Genomic DNA, 14606 nt, shown 5'->3' with positions numbered 1-14606 from the left:
CTGGTTGACCCTAAACGACGACTTTACATATACATTTGGGATTTGGAAACAGTAAGATGCACAGACACATCAGGCCTCTTGTCTCACACTCCCAGTTCCATTACACTCCTGGACACATCTGTATCTTACCATAGGTGATGATAAGCAGCACAAAGTTGAGGTTTTTGAAGAGTCGGACGATGGAACTTAAGTATGAAGCATCAGGGGACGCCAAGGCATAGCTTAGGGATTGGGCCCTGCTGGGGGGATGTTTAGGCTTCTCCTTGAATACTGAAAGGAAAGAAACAGAGAGATCACTGCAAATCCCTATGGTCCCACCCTGCAGAGCTGATACATGGACGAGAGCTGACTCCCTCATCTGAGAAGGAACTAAGACTCCAAAAGGAAATATTAATTCTTCAATTAAATCCTTTATAGTCTCCTCTCTTGAAGCTGCATCTCACTGTCTGTGGCTCCGTGACTGTGCCTTGGATTATTTTTTCTTAATGGCCTTTGGACGGCTGCAATCACTGGGCTTCCCAGGCAGTATTCAAGGATCAAGGAGCCGAGTAACAACCGGGGAATAACATACAGCAGAGCACTGAAGAAATTCAGTAGTAACACGGAGATAGGAAGGAAGTGAGAGCTGAGGCTCTGGGATTAATGAGCCCAGTTAAGGACTCAGCACCAGAGCTCCCCCCAGGGGGGAAGGAACTGTGATGCCCATGCTGAGCACAGAGCCTGGCACACGCTGCCAATAAACATTCCCCGAATAAGAGAAAGGATCTTCTTCTATTGGAAAGACCCGGAGTCCGTCCCTAGTTTCTCGAAGTCTGAATCAGACATCTGCCCCATGAGAAACCAGAGGATTAACACATGCTCCTGTAGGTGTGACCACTCTGAGAGGAAGGACTGGGGAGGGACAGTGGGAAAACCATTTGCTTTATGTTCTATTTTCAGTACAACTGGTACAATCCATTTGACTGCATTGATGGCGGTTCAGTTCTCTGGGGGCCAAATCAGTTTAACCAGCTGTTTGGCTAAATTGGTTCCCCAATTGGGTCCAAGTAAAGAAGCACCTTGGTGTGTCCCCAGCCCCCATGAGAACACCTCTGAAAGGTCAGGAAACTGCCTCCAGCTAGAGGAAGCTCTGGAAATGAGGTTTAGTCTCTTGAAGATCAAAGGTCTCCCCCCTCCATCCAGATAACCCTCCAGCCCTGACTTCACAGCCCTGCTCCTTCCTTCTCCGGAAACAGTCCTGGGTAGCTTCCCACCACTGGGTACTTCTCAACCATTGTCTTGCCTGTTCACCTCCCCTTCTATCAGGGGAAAGAAATCAAGGCAAGAGTTTTTTTTTAATCTCGGCAACAGCAGCTGTTTGCTCAAGGATTTGGCAACCACAAACCACAGTTTGGATAAGATTTTTCAGTTCTTTATTCATTGAGCAACCATCTGTGCTTACTAGTAAAATGCAAAGTGTAGAAATGGCCTACCTCCAGGATCTCTGCAAAGAACCAGGCCCTCATCTGCTACAAACACAAGGATTTGGAGCTGAGCACATTACAATTTGAAACTTCAAGTCTGGCCGAGATGGTTCTTTCCTGTTCTCAACCACAGCTTCAAGGCTTCTCACCTTCCCAGGAACACCAAGTTCTCCATCCAAGAGATCCTGTGAGCTTTGAAAAGCCATCGGGCAGCCCTTCCTCAGCTTGGGCCCCGGGGAGGAAATGACACAGTGAGAATAGCTGGATGACATACATGATTATAAAACTGTTTGACTCTGGAGTTGAGGCCAGCAGGAAGGAATGACACCTTTAACGTGTGAGGTGGAACTTTCAGATATTAGGAAAGACAGCTGGTTAACTTTTAAAGACAAATGACTCACTGAAAATGAAAACCTCTACTGAATTTATCACAGCCCATGTGATAGCACTCAGAAGAGAAAAAAGGATATAAATGAACCAAATACCTCAATGATTAAATATGCATACATAGAAAATTAATAATATTAATAATTATTAGTTCTCTGGGGCTGGTGGCTGGGATTAACAGGTACAAGGCTAAGTTAATGGTCATTCTTTTCTTTATGCTTTTTTGTATTTTCTAGATTTTTTCCATAATGAGCGTACCTTATACACATTTTAAAAAAGCATTTTAAAATGTGGGCCCCAGGCATTCCCAGGTGAATGTATGAGAGCATTAGTGTTTGTGGGTCAGTACTATTTTGTTTTCTTGTGTTCCAGAAATTTAGGGTATGGAGTTAGACAAGCTTAGGCTGGAATCCAGCCTCTGCCACTCACTGTCTAATCTTGAATAATTCCCTTATCTCCTCGTAAGTCACTGTTTCCTCTTGGTTAAGTGAGACTGATGCTGGTACCTCCCCTATAGGGCTGGTACCTCCCCTATAAGGCCATTGAGGAGTCAGTGAGATCAGGCGCACTCAGCACAGGGCCTGTGACATCGTAAGTGCTCACCAGGGCTTCATCAAGGGGATCAGCAGGCTGCCCATTCATTCTAATGTGGTCATACTGGGGAACTGGTTAATTACAACTAACCTTTACTGAACAGCTAACAAACTACACAGGACCAGCTAGCACTGAATCGGCAGCAACTACTCAGGCTAAAACATTTGAAGACCATTGGAAGCCCGGCTTCCAGTTTCTATAGATAGGTTTTATAGATTACATGGGACCTAGAATGCTGCTCTAGGGCCACAATCACAAGGTCCTCACCCAAGTCAGCAGGCCCTCCCTGCCTCCCCAACCCCCATGAGCCTATTAATGACCTTACCGATGATGACAAGGATGAAAAGCAGAGTGGCCACACCTGCTATTATGTAGAACATGATGCTGATGTGGTAGGCAAGCTTGTCCTGGTCTTTGATGTTGGGTACCAAGACAGGAGGGACCAAGAACCCAATGGCAATTCCAAGCTATAGAAGACAGAGACAATCAATCGTTGTATCAATGGCCCAGAGGTGACAGCACACATTTAAGAGCCTCCTAATTAGAAACATAATCCCCAACTTCCAGTCCTTCTTAAACCTCAAACAGGGATTGTTTCCCCCCTCAAGACATCAGAGATCTTTCTTTGGATTGACAGCTCAACTCACACACCCTTGACCACTCTCACTACCACAGACTGTGAAAACGATTATAGTTGGGGTTCTCAATGCTGACAGGCTTTTCTCTGGGTACAAACTAATGAAGAATGGTTCCTATACTCCCATCCCTACGGTAGAGTAAAACAATGCTGGTTTTGCTTTTTGTGCCATTTAAATTCTTGATTTCACTGTATCTGTTCACCTGGAGCTGAGAGACCAGCTGAGGGAAAAATTCTACACCCTACAACCTCAAGAACTTGCATTCAGTGAGAGATAGAAGCCTAATGTCGTTACCACATTTACAAACACAGAAGCTTAAGTTCATTGTGTAAGTTAACTTTGTAATTTATAAAGCATCTGTGGTATGAAGTCACACAACTGCATAGATTTATACACACAGGACATGCGCACATGCAAAGTGGCTATAAATACACATACAAACACAACCCAACAAACTGTAACATCTTATATCTGTGTTGCAGTTCAAACTCCAGTGACCTGAGATAACATGCCTTGGGTGTTTCTGAGGGCAGAAATGCCTTGATTCAGGAGTGACTAGCTGGGATAGAGCTCCCCAAACCCTTCTGCCACGCAAAATACCAAGGTGGAAATTTGAAAATAGTGTGAGAACACACGAAATACCCAGGTCCAAATTGTAAGAGTGAGAGAAGCTGAGTAAATCTTTTGTGTTAAGGTCCCATGTTTCCTTTATTGAACTTGAAAGCAACTGCAGGTAGAGAAGCAATTTGCTTTCAGGCCAACACCATTCATCCGCTGCCAATGTGCTGATCATCGTTACTGGTTTTCCAGCCTGTCAACTATAGTCACTCAGGGTGGTCACTAGTGATTCTCAGCTCTGAAATACTCTCAAAAGTCTTCATCAATAGGCTCAGTGCAGGGTTGTTCCAATGTACACTGTATACAATCAACAAATCAAACTGATCTTTAAAGCATCTACTATTTGAGGAGATTGGTTCAAGATGGCCGAGAAGGACGTGCTCTCACTCCCTCTTGCGAGAGCACCGGAATCACAACTAACTGCTGAACAATCGCTGACAGGAAGACACTGGAACTCACCAAAAAAGACACCCCACATCCAAAGACAAAGGAGAAGCCACAATGAGACGGTAGGAGGGGCGCAATCACAATAAAATCAAATCCCATAACCGCTGGATGGATGACTCACAAACTGGAGAACACTTATACCACAGAAGTCCACCCACTGGAGCGAAGGTTCTGAGCCCCACGTCAGGCTTCCCAACGTGGTGGTCCGGCAACGGGAGGAGGATTTCTGGAATCAGACTTTAAAGGCTAGTGGGATTTGATTGCAGGACTTGGACAGGACTGGCGGAAACAGAGACTCCACTCCTGGAAGGTACACACTAAGTCGTGTGCACATAAGGACCCAGGGGAAAGGAGCAGTGACCCCACAGGAGACTGAACCAGACCTATCTGCTAGTGTTGGAGGGTCTCCTGCAGAGGCGGGGGCCAGCTGTGGCTCACCACAGGGACAAGGACACTGGCAACAGAAGTTCTGGGAAGTACCCCTTGGCATGAGCCATCCCGGAGTCTCTCATTCACCCCACCAAAGAGCCTGGAGGCTCCAGGGCTGGGTCGCCTCAGGCCAAACAACCAACAGGGAGGGAACTCAGCCCCACTCATCAGTAGACAAGCAGATTAAACTATTACTGAGCCCTGCCCACCAGAGCAACACCCAGCTCTAAGCACCACCAGTCCCTCCCATCAGGAAGCACGCACAAGCCTCTCAGACAGCGTAATCCACCAGAGGGCAGACAGCAGAAGCAAGAAAAACTACAATCCTGCAGCCTGTAGAACAAAAACCACATTCACAGAAAGATACACAAAATAAAAAGGCAGAGGACTATGTACCAGATGAAGGAACAAGATAAAACCCCAGAAAAACAACTAAATGAAGTGGAGATAGGCAACCTTCCAGAAAAAAGAATTCAAAATAATGATAGTGAAGATGATCCAGGACCTCAGAAAAAGAATGGAGGCAAAGATCAAGAAGATGCAAGAAATGTTTCACAAACACCTAGAGGAATTAAAGAACAAACAAACAGAGATGATAATACTATAAGTGAAATGAAGAATACACTAGAAGGAATCCATAGCAGAATAATTGAGGCAGAAGAACAGATAAGTGACCTGGAAGACAGAATGGTGGAATTCACTGCCACAGAACAGAATTTTAAAAAAAGAGTGAAAAGAAATGAAGACAGCCTAAGAGACCTCTGGGACAACATTAAACACACCAACATTCACATTAGAGAAGTACCGGAAAGAGAAGAGAGAGAGAAAGGAACCGAGAAAATATCTGAAGAGATTATAGTCGAAAACTTCCCTAACGTGGGGAAGGAAATAGTCACCCAAGTCCAGGAAGCGCAGAGAGTCCCAGGCCAGATAAACTCAAGGAGAAACATGCCAAAACACATAGTAATCAAATTAACAAAAATTAAAGACAAAGAAAAATTATTAAAAGCAACAAGGGAAAAATGACAAATAACATACAAGGGAACTCCCATAAGGTTAACAGCGGATTTCTCACCAGAAACTCTACAAGCCAGAAGGGAGTGGCACCATATATTTAAAGCAATGAAATGGAAGACCTACAAACAAGATTACTCTACTGGCAAGGATCTCATTCAGATTCCACGGAGAAATCAAAAGCTTTACAGACAAGCAAAAGCTAAGAGAATACAGCACCACCAAACCAGCTCTACAACAAATGCTAAAGGAACTTCTCTAACTAGAAAACACACGAGAAGAAAGCGACCTACAAAAACAAACCAAAAACTATTAAGAAAAAGGTAACAGGAACAAACATATCGATAATTACGTTAAATGTGAATGGATTAAATGCTCCAGCCAAAAGACACAGATTCACTGAATGGATACAAAACAAGACCCATATACATGCTGTCTACAAGAGACCCACTTCCAACCTAGGGACACATACACAGAAAGTGAGGGGATGCAAAAAGATATTCCATGCAAATGGAAATCAAAAGAAAGCTGGAGTAGCAATACTCATATCAGATAAAATAGACCTTAAGTTAAAGAATGTTACAAGAGACAAGGAAGGACACTACACAATGATCAAGGGATCAATCCAAGAAGAAGATATAACAATTATAAATATATATGCACCCAACATAGGAGCACCTCAATACATAAGGCAACTGCTAACAGCTATAAAAGAGGAAATCGACAGTAACACAATAATAGTGGGGGACTTCAACGCCTCACTTACACCAATGGACAGGTAATCCAGACAGAAAATTAATAAGGAAACACAAGCTTTAAATGACACAATAGACCAGATAGATTTAATTGATATTTATAGGGCATTCCATCCCAAAACAGCAGATTACACTTTCTTCTCAAGTGCACACAGAACATTCTCCAGGATAGATCACATCTTGGGTCACAAATCAAGCCTCGGTATATTTAAGAAAATTGAAATCATATCAAACATCTTTTCTGAACAAAACGCTATGAGATTAGAAAACAATTGCAGGGAAAAAACCGTAAAAAACACAAACACATGGAGGCTAAATAATATGTTACTAAATAACCAAGAGATCACTGAAGAAATCAAAGAGGAAATCAAAAATACCTAGAGACAAATTACAATGAAAACACGACGATTCAAAACCTATGGGATGCAGCAAACAGCAGTTCTAAGAGGGAAGTTTATAGCTATACAAGCCTATCTCAAGAAATGAGAAAAAATCTAACCTACACCTAAAGGAACTAGAGAAAGAAGAACAAACAAAACCCAAAGTTAGTAGAAGGAAAGAAATCATGAAGATCAGAGCAGAAATAAATGGAATAGAGACAAAGAAAACAATAGCAAAGATCAATAAAACTAAAAGCTGGTTCTTTGAGAAGATAAACAAAATTGATAAACCTTCAGCCAAACTCATCAAGAAAATGAGAGAGAGGACTCAAATCAATAAAATTAGAAATGAAAAAGGAGAAGTTACAACAGACACCGCAGAAATACAAAGCATCCTAAGAGACTACTACAAGCAACTCTATGGCAATAAAATGGACAACCTGGAAGAAATGAACAAATTCCTAGAAATGCACAACCTTCTGAGACTGAACCAGGAAGAAATATAAAATATGAACAGACCAGTCACAAGCACTGAAATTGAAACTGTGAATAAAAATCTTCCAACAAAAAAAGCCCACGACCAGATGGCTTCAGAGGCGAATTCTATCAAACATTTAGAGAAGAGCTAACACCTATCCGTCTCAAACTTTTCCAAAATATAGCAGAGGGAGGAACACTCCCAAACTCATTCGATGAGGCCACCATCACCCTGACACCAAAACCAGACAAAGATGTCACAAAGAAAACTACAGGCCAACATCACTAATGAACATAGATGCAAAAATCCTCAACAAAATACTAGCAACAGAATCCAACTGCACATTAAAAGGATCATTCACCATGATCAACTGGGGTTTATCCCAGGAATGCAAGGGTTCTTCAATATATGCAAATCAATCAATGTGATAAACCATATTAACAAATGGAAGGAGAAAAACCATGTAATTATCGCAATAGATGCAAGAAAGCTTTTGACAAAATTCAACACCCATTTATGATAAAAACCCTCCAGAAAGTAGGCACAGAGGGAATTTACCTCAACATAATAAAGGCCATATATGACAAACCCACAGCCAAAATCGTTCTCAATGGTGAAAAACTGAAACCATTTCCTCTAAGATCAGGAACAAGACAAGGTTGTCCACTCTCACCACTATTATTCAACATAGTTTTGGAAGTTTTAGCCATAGCAATCAGAGAAGAAAAAGAAATTAAAGGAATCCAAGTTGGAAAAGAAGTAAAGCTGTCACTGTTTGCAGATGACATGATACTATACATACAGAATCCTAAAGATGCCACCAGAAAACTAGAGCTAATTAATGAATTTGGTAAAGTAGCAGGATACAAAATTAATGCACAGAAATCTCTTGTATTCCTATACACTAATGATGAAAAATCTGGAAGAGAAATTAAGGAAACACTCCCATTTACCATTGCAACAAAAAGAATAAAATACTTAGGATTAAACCTTCCTAAGGAGACAAAAGACCTGTATGCAGAAAACTATAAGACACTGATGAAAGAAATTAAATATGGTACAAACAGATGGAGAGATATACCATGTTCTTGGATTGGAAGAATCAATATTGTGAAAATGACTCTACTACCCAAAGCAATCTACAGATTCAATGCAATCCCTATCAAATTACCAATGGCATTTTTTACAGAACTAGAACAAAAAATCTTAAAATTTATATGAAGACACAAAAGACCCCAAATAGACAAAGCAATCTTGAGGGGAAAAAAAAAAGGATCTGGAGGAATCAGACTCCCTGACTTCAGACTATACTACAAAGCTACAATAATCAAGACAATATGCTACTGGCACAAAAACAGAAATATAGATCCATGGAACAGGATAGAAAGCCCAGAGATAAACCCACACACCTATGGTCAACTAATCTATGACAAAGGAGGCAAGGATATACAATGGAGAAAAGACAGTCTCTTCAATAAGTGGTGCTGCAAAAACTGGACAGCTACATGTAAAAAAGTGATATTAGAACACTCCCTAACACCATACACAAAAATAAACTCAAAATGGATTAAAGAACGAAATGTAAGACCAGACACTATAAAACTCTTAGGAGGGGCTTCCCTGGTGGCATAGTGGTTGAGAGTCTGCCTGCCGATGCAGGGGACACGGGTTCGTGCCCCAGTCTAGGAAGATCCCACATGCCACGGAGCGGCTAGGCCCGTGAGCCATGGCCGCTGAGCCTGCACATCCGGAGCCTGTGCTCCGCAACAGAAGAGGCCACAACAGTGACAGGCCCACGTATTGCAAAAAAAAAAAAAAAAAAAAAAAACCTTTTAGGGGAAAACACAGGAAGAACACTCTTTGACATGAATCACAGCAAGATCTTTTTTTTTTTTTTAATTGTTTTCCTTGTTTCTATTTCATTTATTTCTGCTCCGATCTTTATGATTTCTTTCCTTCTACTAACTTTGGGTTTTGTTTTTCTCCTTTCTCTAGTTCCTTTAGATAAAAGGTTAGATTGAGATTTTTCTTGTTTTTTTTTTTTTAAATTATTTATTTTTGGTTGCATTGGGTCTGCTGCTGTGCACAGGCTTTCTCTAGTTGCAGCAAGCAAGGGCTACTCTTCCTTGCAGTGCACGGGCTTCTCATTGCAGTGGCTTCTCTTGTTGTGGAGCACGGGCTCTAGGTGAGCAGGCTTCAGTAGTTGTGGCACACAAGCTCAGTAGTTGTGGCTCACGGACTCTAGAGCACAAGCTCAGTAGTTGTGGCGCACGGGCTTATTTGCTCCACAGCATGTGGGATCTTTTTGGCCCAAGGCTTCAACCTGTGTCCCCTGCATTGGCAGGCAGGTTCTTAACCACTGCATGACCAGGGAAGCTTTTTTCTTGTTTCTTGAGGTAGGCTTGTATTGCTATAAACTTCACTCTTAGAACTGCTTTAGCTGCATCCCATAGGTTTTGAATCATCGTGTTTTCATTGTAACTTGTCTCTAGGTATTTTTGATTTCCTCTTTGATTTCTTCAGTGATCTCTTAGTTATTTAGTAACATATTATTTAGCCTCCATGTGTTTGTGTTTTTTATGCTTTTTTCCCTGCAATTGTTTTCTAATCTCATAGCATTTTGTTCAGAAAAGATGCTTGATATGATTTCAATTTTCTTAAATTTACCGAGGCTTGATTTGTGACCCAAGATGTGATCTATCCTGGAGAATGTTCCGTGTGCACTTGAGAAGAAAGTGTAATCTGCTGTTTTGGGATGGAATGCCCTATAAATATCAATTAAATCTATCTGGTCTATTGTGTCATTTAAAGCTTGTGTTTCCTTATTAATTTTCTGTCTGGATTATCTGTCCATTGGTGTAAGTGAGGTGTTAAAGTCCCCCACTGTTATTGTGTTACTGTCGATTTCCTCTTTTATAGCTGTTAGCATTTGCCTTATGTATTGAGGTGCTCCTATGCTGGGTGCATATATATTTATAATTGTTATATCTTCTTCTTGGATTGATCCTGTGTAGTGTCCCTCCTTGTCTCTTGTAACATTCTTTAACTTAAAGTCTATTTTAACTGATATGAGTATTGCTACTCCAGCTTTCTTTTGATTTCCATTTGCATGGAATATTTTTTTCCATCCCCTCACTTTCTGTGTATGTGTCCCTAGGTCGGAAGTGGGTCTCTTGTAGACAGCATATTTATGGATCTTGTTTTTGTATCCATTCAGTGAACCTGTGCCTTTTGGTTGCAGCATTTAATCCATTCACATTTAGTGTAATTATCGATATGTTTGTTCCTGTTACCTTTTTCTTAATTGTTTTGGGTTTGTTTTTGTAGGTCCTTTTCTTCTCTTGTGTTTTCTAGTTAGAGAAGTTCCTTTAGCATTTGTTGTAGAGCTGGTTTGGTGGTGCTGAATTCTCCTAGCTTTTGCTTGTCTATAAAGCTTTTGATTTCTCCATCAAATCTGAATGAGATCCTTGCTGGGTAGAGTACTCTTGGTTGTAAGTTCTTCCCTCTCATCACTTCAAATATATCGACGCCATCCCACAGTGACTTTTCTCCAGGAGGAAATCGGCTTTGGCAGTACTTTCATGCCCAGTGTGGAAACCAAAACATAGGGATTGGACTGTAAGCTGCTGCCTCTTCTGTTTTCTTCAGGGCATATTTTTTCCTACTTCTTGAGAGCTGTGTTCAGTGATCGTGCACAGCTCTATACCCAGCTCCTAGTTCCTGAGTCTGTCCCTTAGCAGGAACTCAGTGATGTTGGCTGGCTGGACAGGCAGACAGATGGACGTTGGTGGAAGGACTTGTCTACGCAAAGCTGGCAGAAATACACGGGTCTGCCCACTAAGGACCACATTCTTTCTACAAACCACATTGTACTCTCAGTGGTAAGGGCAGAAAATGGGTACACGGGGGACTGGGAAGAGGGCAGAATGGCCGACTGGTTTTTGTGCATCTACTAGGCACTGGGTATCTAACAGAGTTTATCTTTTTCATTCAGCCCATGAACTTTTGCAACAAAGACAAAAATGAGAAAAACTGGGGGTGGGCACCCAGCCAGCCTATGGGCACACAGGCGGGTAGCAGAAGAGCTGGGCTCCTAAACAAGTTCTGTCTGACTCCAGGCCCCAGCTCACCTCCTGCCTACCAGGAAATGCTACTGGTGTGACACTAGTCAACACGGAAGCCTGTATTTTCACTCCTTTGAGTTCTGTCTCGCATTTGATAGAACACCACCAGGGTAAAAACCAGAGACCCGCAGCCCAAGTCAGGACAAGAATAATTTAAAGAGTTGATGGAATGCTGCTCCCAAGGGTGGGATCCGTACCTTTCTCACACTCACGAAAAACCAAAGACCCAGACTGTGAATGTAAAGGATTGAAAATCACCATTAACTGGTTTTGACTTGCCTTATGCCCCAGCATTTGTTCTGTAGTTTTATCCTCCTCAACAAAATACAGTCAGGGGCAAAATACACAATACACAGACAGTCTCCGCTCTTCAGAGCCTATGAGCCTCATCACAATGGTTCACTTCACCCCAAAAGAAGATGTTTTACCAAAATGGGGTGAATAAAGGATGGAGAGGCAGACTGGGATACTCAATTTTTGTTTTCGATTTGATTTTTGCCCTTTCTGCAAACTCAAGGGTGATATCTAAACACTGTTGCAATAGCAGCGGTCACGAGCACTTCCAGAGCAAATGTCACAGTTAAAAACATGCCTGTGCAGCCTGAGGGCTTCGGGTGACAGGAAGAAGCCGTACTCTGTGTCATGCATCACTTGTCACTCCAGCTCATGCACTTGGCAGAGCCAAAATAAACCCAGAAACCACTAGGCTGCATCTGGGGTAAGATGCCCACACTTGACCCACAACACAACACAACACGTGTTATGTTGGCTCTGAGATCCACAGAACTACTGTCCCCATCACCATCCATGTGGGGCACCCCTGCAAAGCCCCAAGTCACAACTGAATCCAGGCACAAAGCTGCCCTCCCAGTGCTGCCTGGTCATGAACATGCCCAGACCATCAAAGGAAGACCCTGGGGCTTTCACAAACGGCAGGGAGCTCTGTGTCAACACCATGGTGAGCGCTAAGTCCACTGGAACAAGGACAGACCACTGGTCCCCATCTGAACCCTCTTCCAGGGTCCCAGGCACCTCATCCTCCTGACCCAGGTATTGGCCAGCAGGATCCTGCTCATCTTGGTAGGAGGCAACCACATCAGCAAGCAGGTTCTCACCCGCCCAACCTCATTCCTCCTCAGTCCATTCCTGCCGCAGGCATGCCTGCTGATCAGAGAAAGATGCGCCCACTCTCAGCCCCATGGCTGGGTCCCCATTGCCTCATTCCTTCCCCCTGGGCACAGTCACCCGATCAGGGTGGCATGTCTCTTGCATTTCAGGACTCCCAACAGCTGGCTTTCTGGCGTCAAGGGTCAAAAATGTCCCCTTACTGGGCCAGCAGCTTTCCCTGCAGCAAAGCTCCTGGGCTTGAAGGCTTGCTTCAAACTTGGTCTCCTTATGACCTAATCGGAGGGTCACCATGCTCCTCAAGGAGCTCACACCCATGTGGTTCATTTTAACAGTGAACATTGTTCATTTTAAAGTGAACCCGTCCCCCTTCCTCCTTTCCACCCCAACATCCCTCAGACATGTCATCACTCTACACAGTGGTTAAGGCCTAGGGCTCCAAGTTCAGAAAGGTGTGTGTTCACATACCAGCTCTGCCAGTTAGGAGATGTCTGGCATGGGCAAGTTAATTCCCCTCTTTGTGCCTATTTCCTAATTCACAAAGGAAGGTACTGCCTGCTTCACACCCTCTAGCTCAGCGGGGTGCTCTGACGCCTAGTGAGCCCATTTGAAAGGACTCCTCTGCAGAATGCTTTACACCAGGAGGGCTCACTCCTCTTCTGCAAGCCTGCCTCTCCCAGCCCGCACGCTCTCCCCCAGCAATGGCGACAGGCAGGGGAGGAGAGGCCACCGGGACAAACAAGACGTGCTTGGTTGACCGATGGCAGCCCCACAGACACCTGCCCTGGCTCTCCTCATCCTTCTCTGCTCATTCTCTCTGCCCTTTCTCAACTCTCAGCCCCCTGGCCTCTGCCCTCTCACAACCACGCTGTCCCGACCCTCCCCCGCCGTCCTTGGACGTCCACATTGCATCAGCTCCCCGCCCCCTTTCAGATGATGTGACCTCTCCCCCACCAGCCTGCATAGCGTGTTCAGGGGCACCTTCCTCGGCGCTGCTCTGACCACGCGGTCCTGCTCAAGGACCCTCAAGGAGCCAGCCCTCTCCCAGGGAGGACCACATCCACACCCCTCAGCCTGCTGTTCTTAGCTTTCTTCACATCCCGTCCCACCTCCATATGCTTCCCTGGATGTCCCCGGACTGGATGATTCACAAGTCCAAGCTTTCATCGACTGGTCTCGACCTTTATCCCAGCAGATTCATTGCTTGCAAAGGTCTCCCTCCTTGAGTCTTTTAGAGCCCATCTCACCCTCAGTTCCTTCACTGAGTTTTCCTTGGTCATGCTAGTGAGGCCTGATCTCCTTGCCCTAAATAACTCCTCTAATCCTTTGGTTTTCAACCTTATTTGTGACACTAGTCTGGTGCCTGGTAAACACAACAGGAGTTTACTCGATAAATGGGTACCGAATGAATGGGCTGCAGTTAAGTGGCATGTCAGGAAAACGTCACTACCCTTCCAGATTAGCCACGAGCCCAGACCTGGGGAAAGATGTCGTTGGAAATTTAAATCTAGACAAGACTCTCAGAGAAAGTATGCTATTTAAAAAAACATCATTGGGGGGTGTTTTAAAATCAGCACCACATGAAAGATAAATTTGGGTTCAATCTAGATTTCCACACACCATGTTTGCTCAAAGCTGATCAACCCCTATGAGCAACGTTAAGCACACAGCAGGACGCCACGCTCGCAAGGGTGTTTTTATGTGATGGGTGACCACATACAGGTGTGTATCTATACACGTCCATATACACTAGCAAGGATCTTAATGATCTAAAGATTGATCAGACGCTAAGTGTCACAGGGTACAACAGTTGAGGAAAACTTAGCTACATAAACAAACGTATGAAAACGTTACTATATAAAGGGTCACTTAAGTCCATGCAGAATTTATGGGCACTAAAATGTGCTACAATTATAGTATGTCTAAATTCCATCCCATACAAAACGTGCCCACCCTCTCCTGGGGCTGCGTGTCTGGACACTGGTATCTCAGGCGTGGCCATCGGGGCCACCAGCAGGGAGGCCACCACTACAACCTGTCTCCCAGGACCACGTCCACGTGGGAATTATACACAGCGCTCGGAAGTGACTTCAACACTCACGGCCCATCCCTACACCCTGCTGTGCGCATTTAAACACCACGAAGTGGTGCTGC

At 43.9% G+C, this 14606-nt stretch overlaps 1 protein-coding gene across 2 annotated transcripts in view; it reads right to left on the bottom strand.

The window, feature by feature from the left end:
- Positions 1-14606, bottom strand: part of FLVCR2 (feline leukemia virus subgroup C cellular receptor family member 2) — a 62528-nt gene that overhangs the window by 29185 nt on the left and 18737 nt on the right. Inside the window, exons 2-3 of one of the 2 annotated variants that reach the window (XM_029238240.1) lie at positions 2770-2911; positions 130-270 (exon numbers count right to left, since the gene is read on the bottom strand). In XM_029238240.1, coding sequence (XP_029094073.1) covers positions 130-270; positions 2770-2911 — 283 coding nt within the window. The remainder of the gene's footprint in view (positions 1-129; positions 271-2769; positions 2912-14606) is intronic. The other variant, XM_029238241.1, reaches the window with a different exon arrangement.

Source organism: Monodon monoceros, unplaced genomic scaffold (genome assembly GCF_005190385.1).
Source record: "Monodon monoceros isolate NGI ecotype Baffin Bay Population unplaced genomic scaffold, NGI_Narwhal_1 Super_Scaffold_21, whole genome shotgun sequence".
Classification (NCBI taxonomy): Eukaryota; Metazoa; Chordata; class Mammalia; order Artiodactyla; family Monodontidae; genus Monodon; species Monodon monoceros.
The sequence above is the reverse complement of the archived record's forward strand: the minus strand, read 5'-3'. Positions and strand labels throughout refer to the sequence as shown.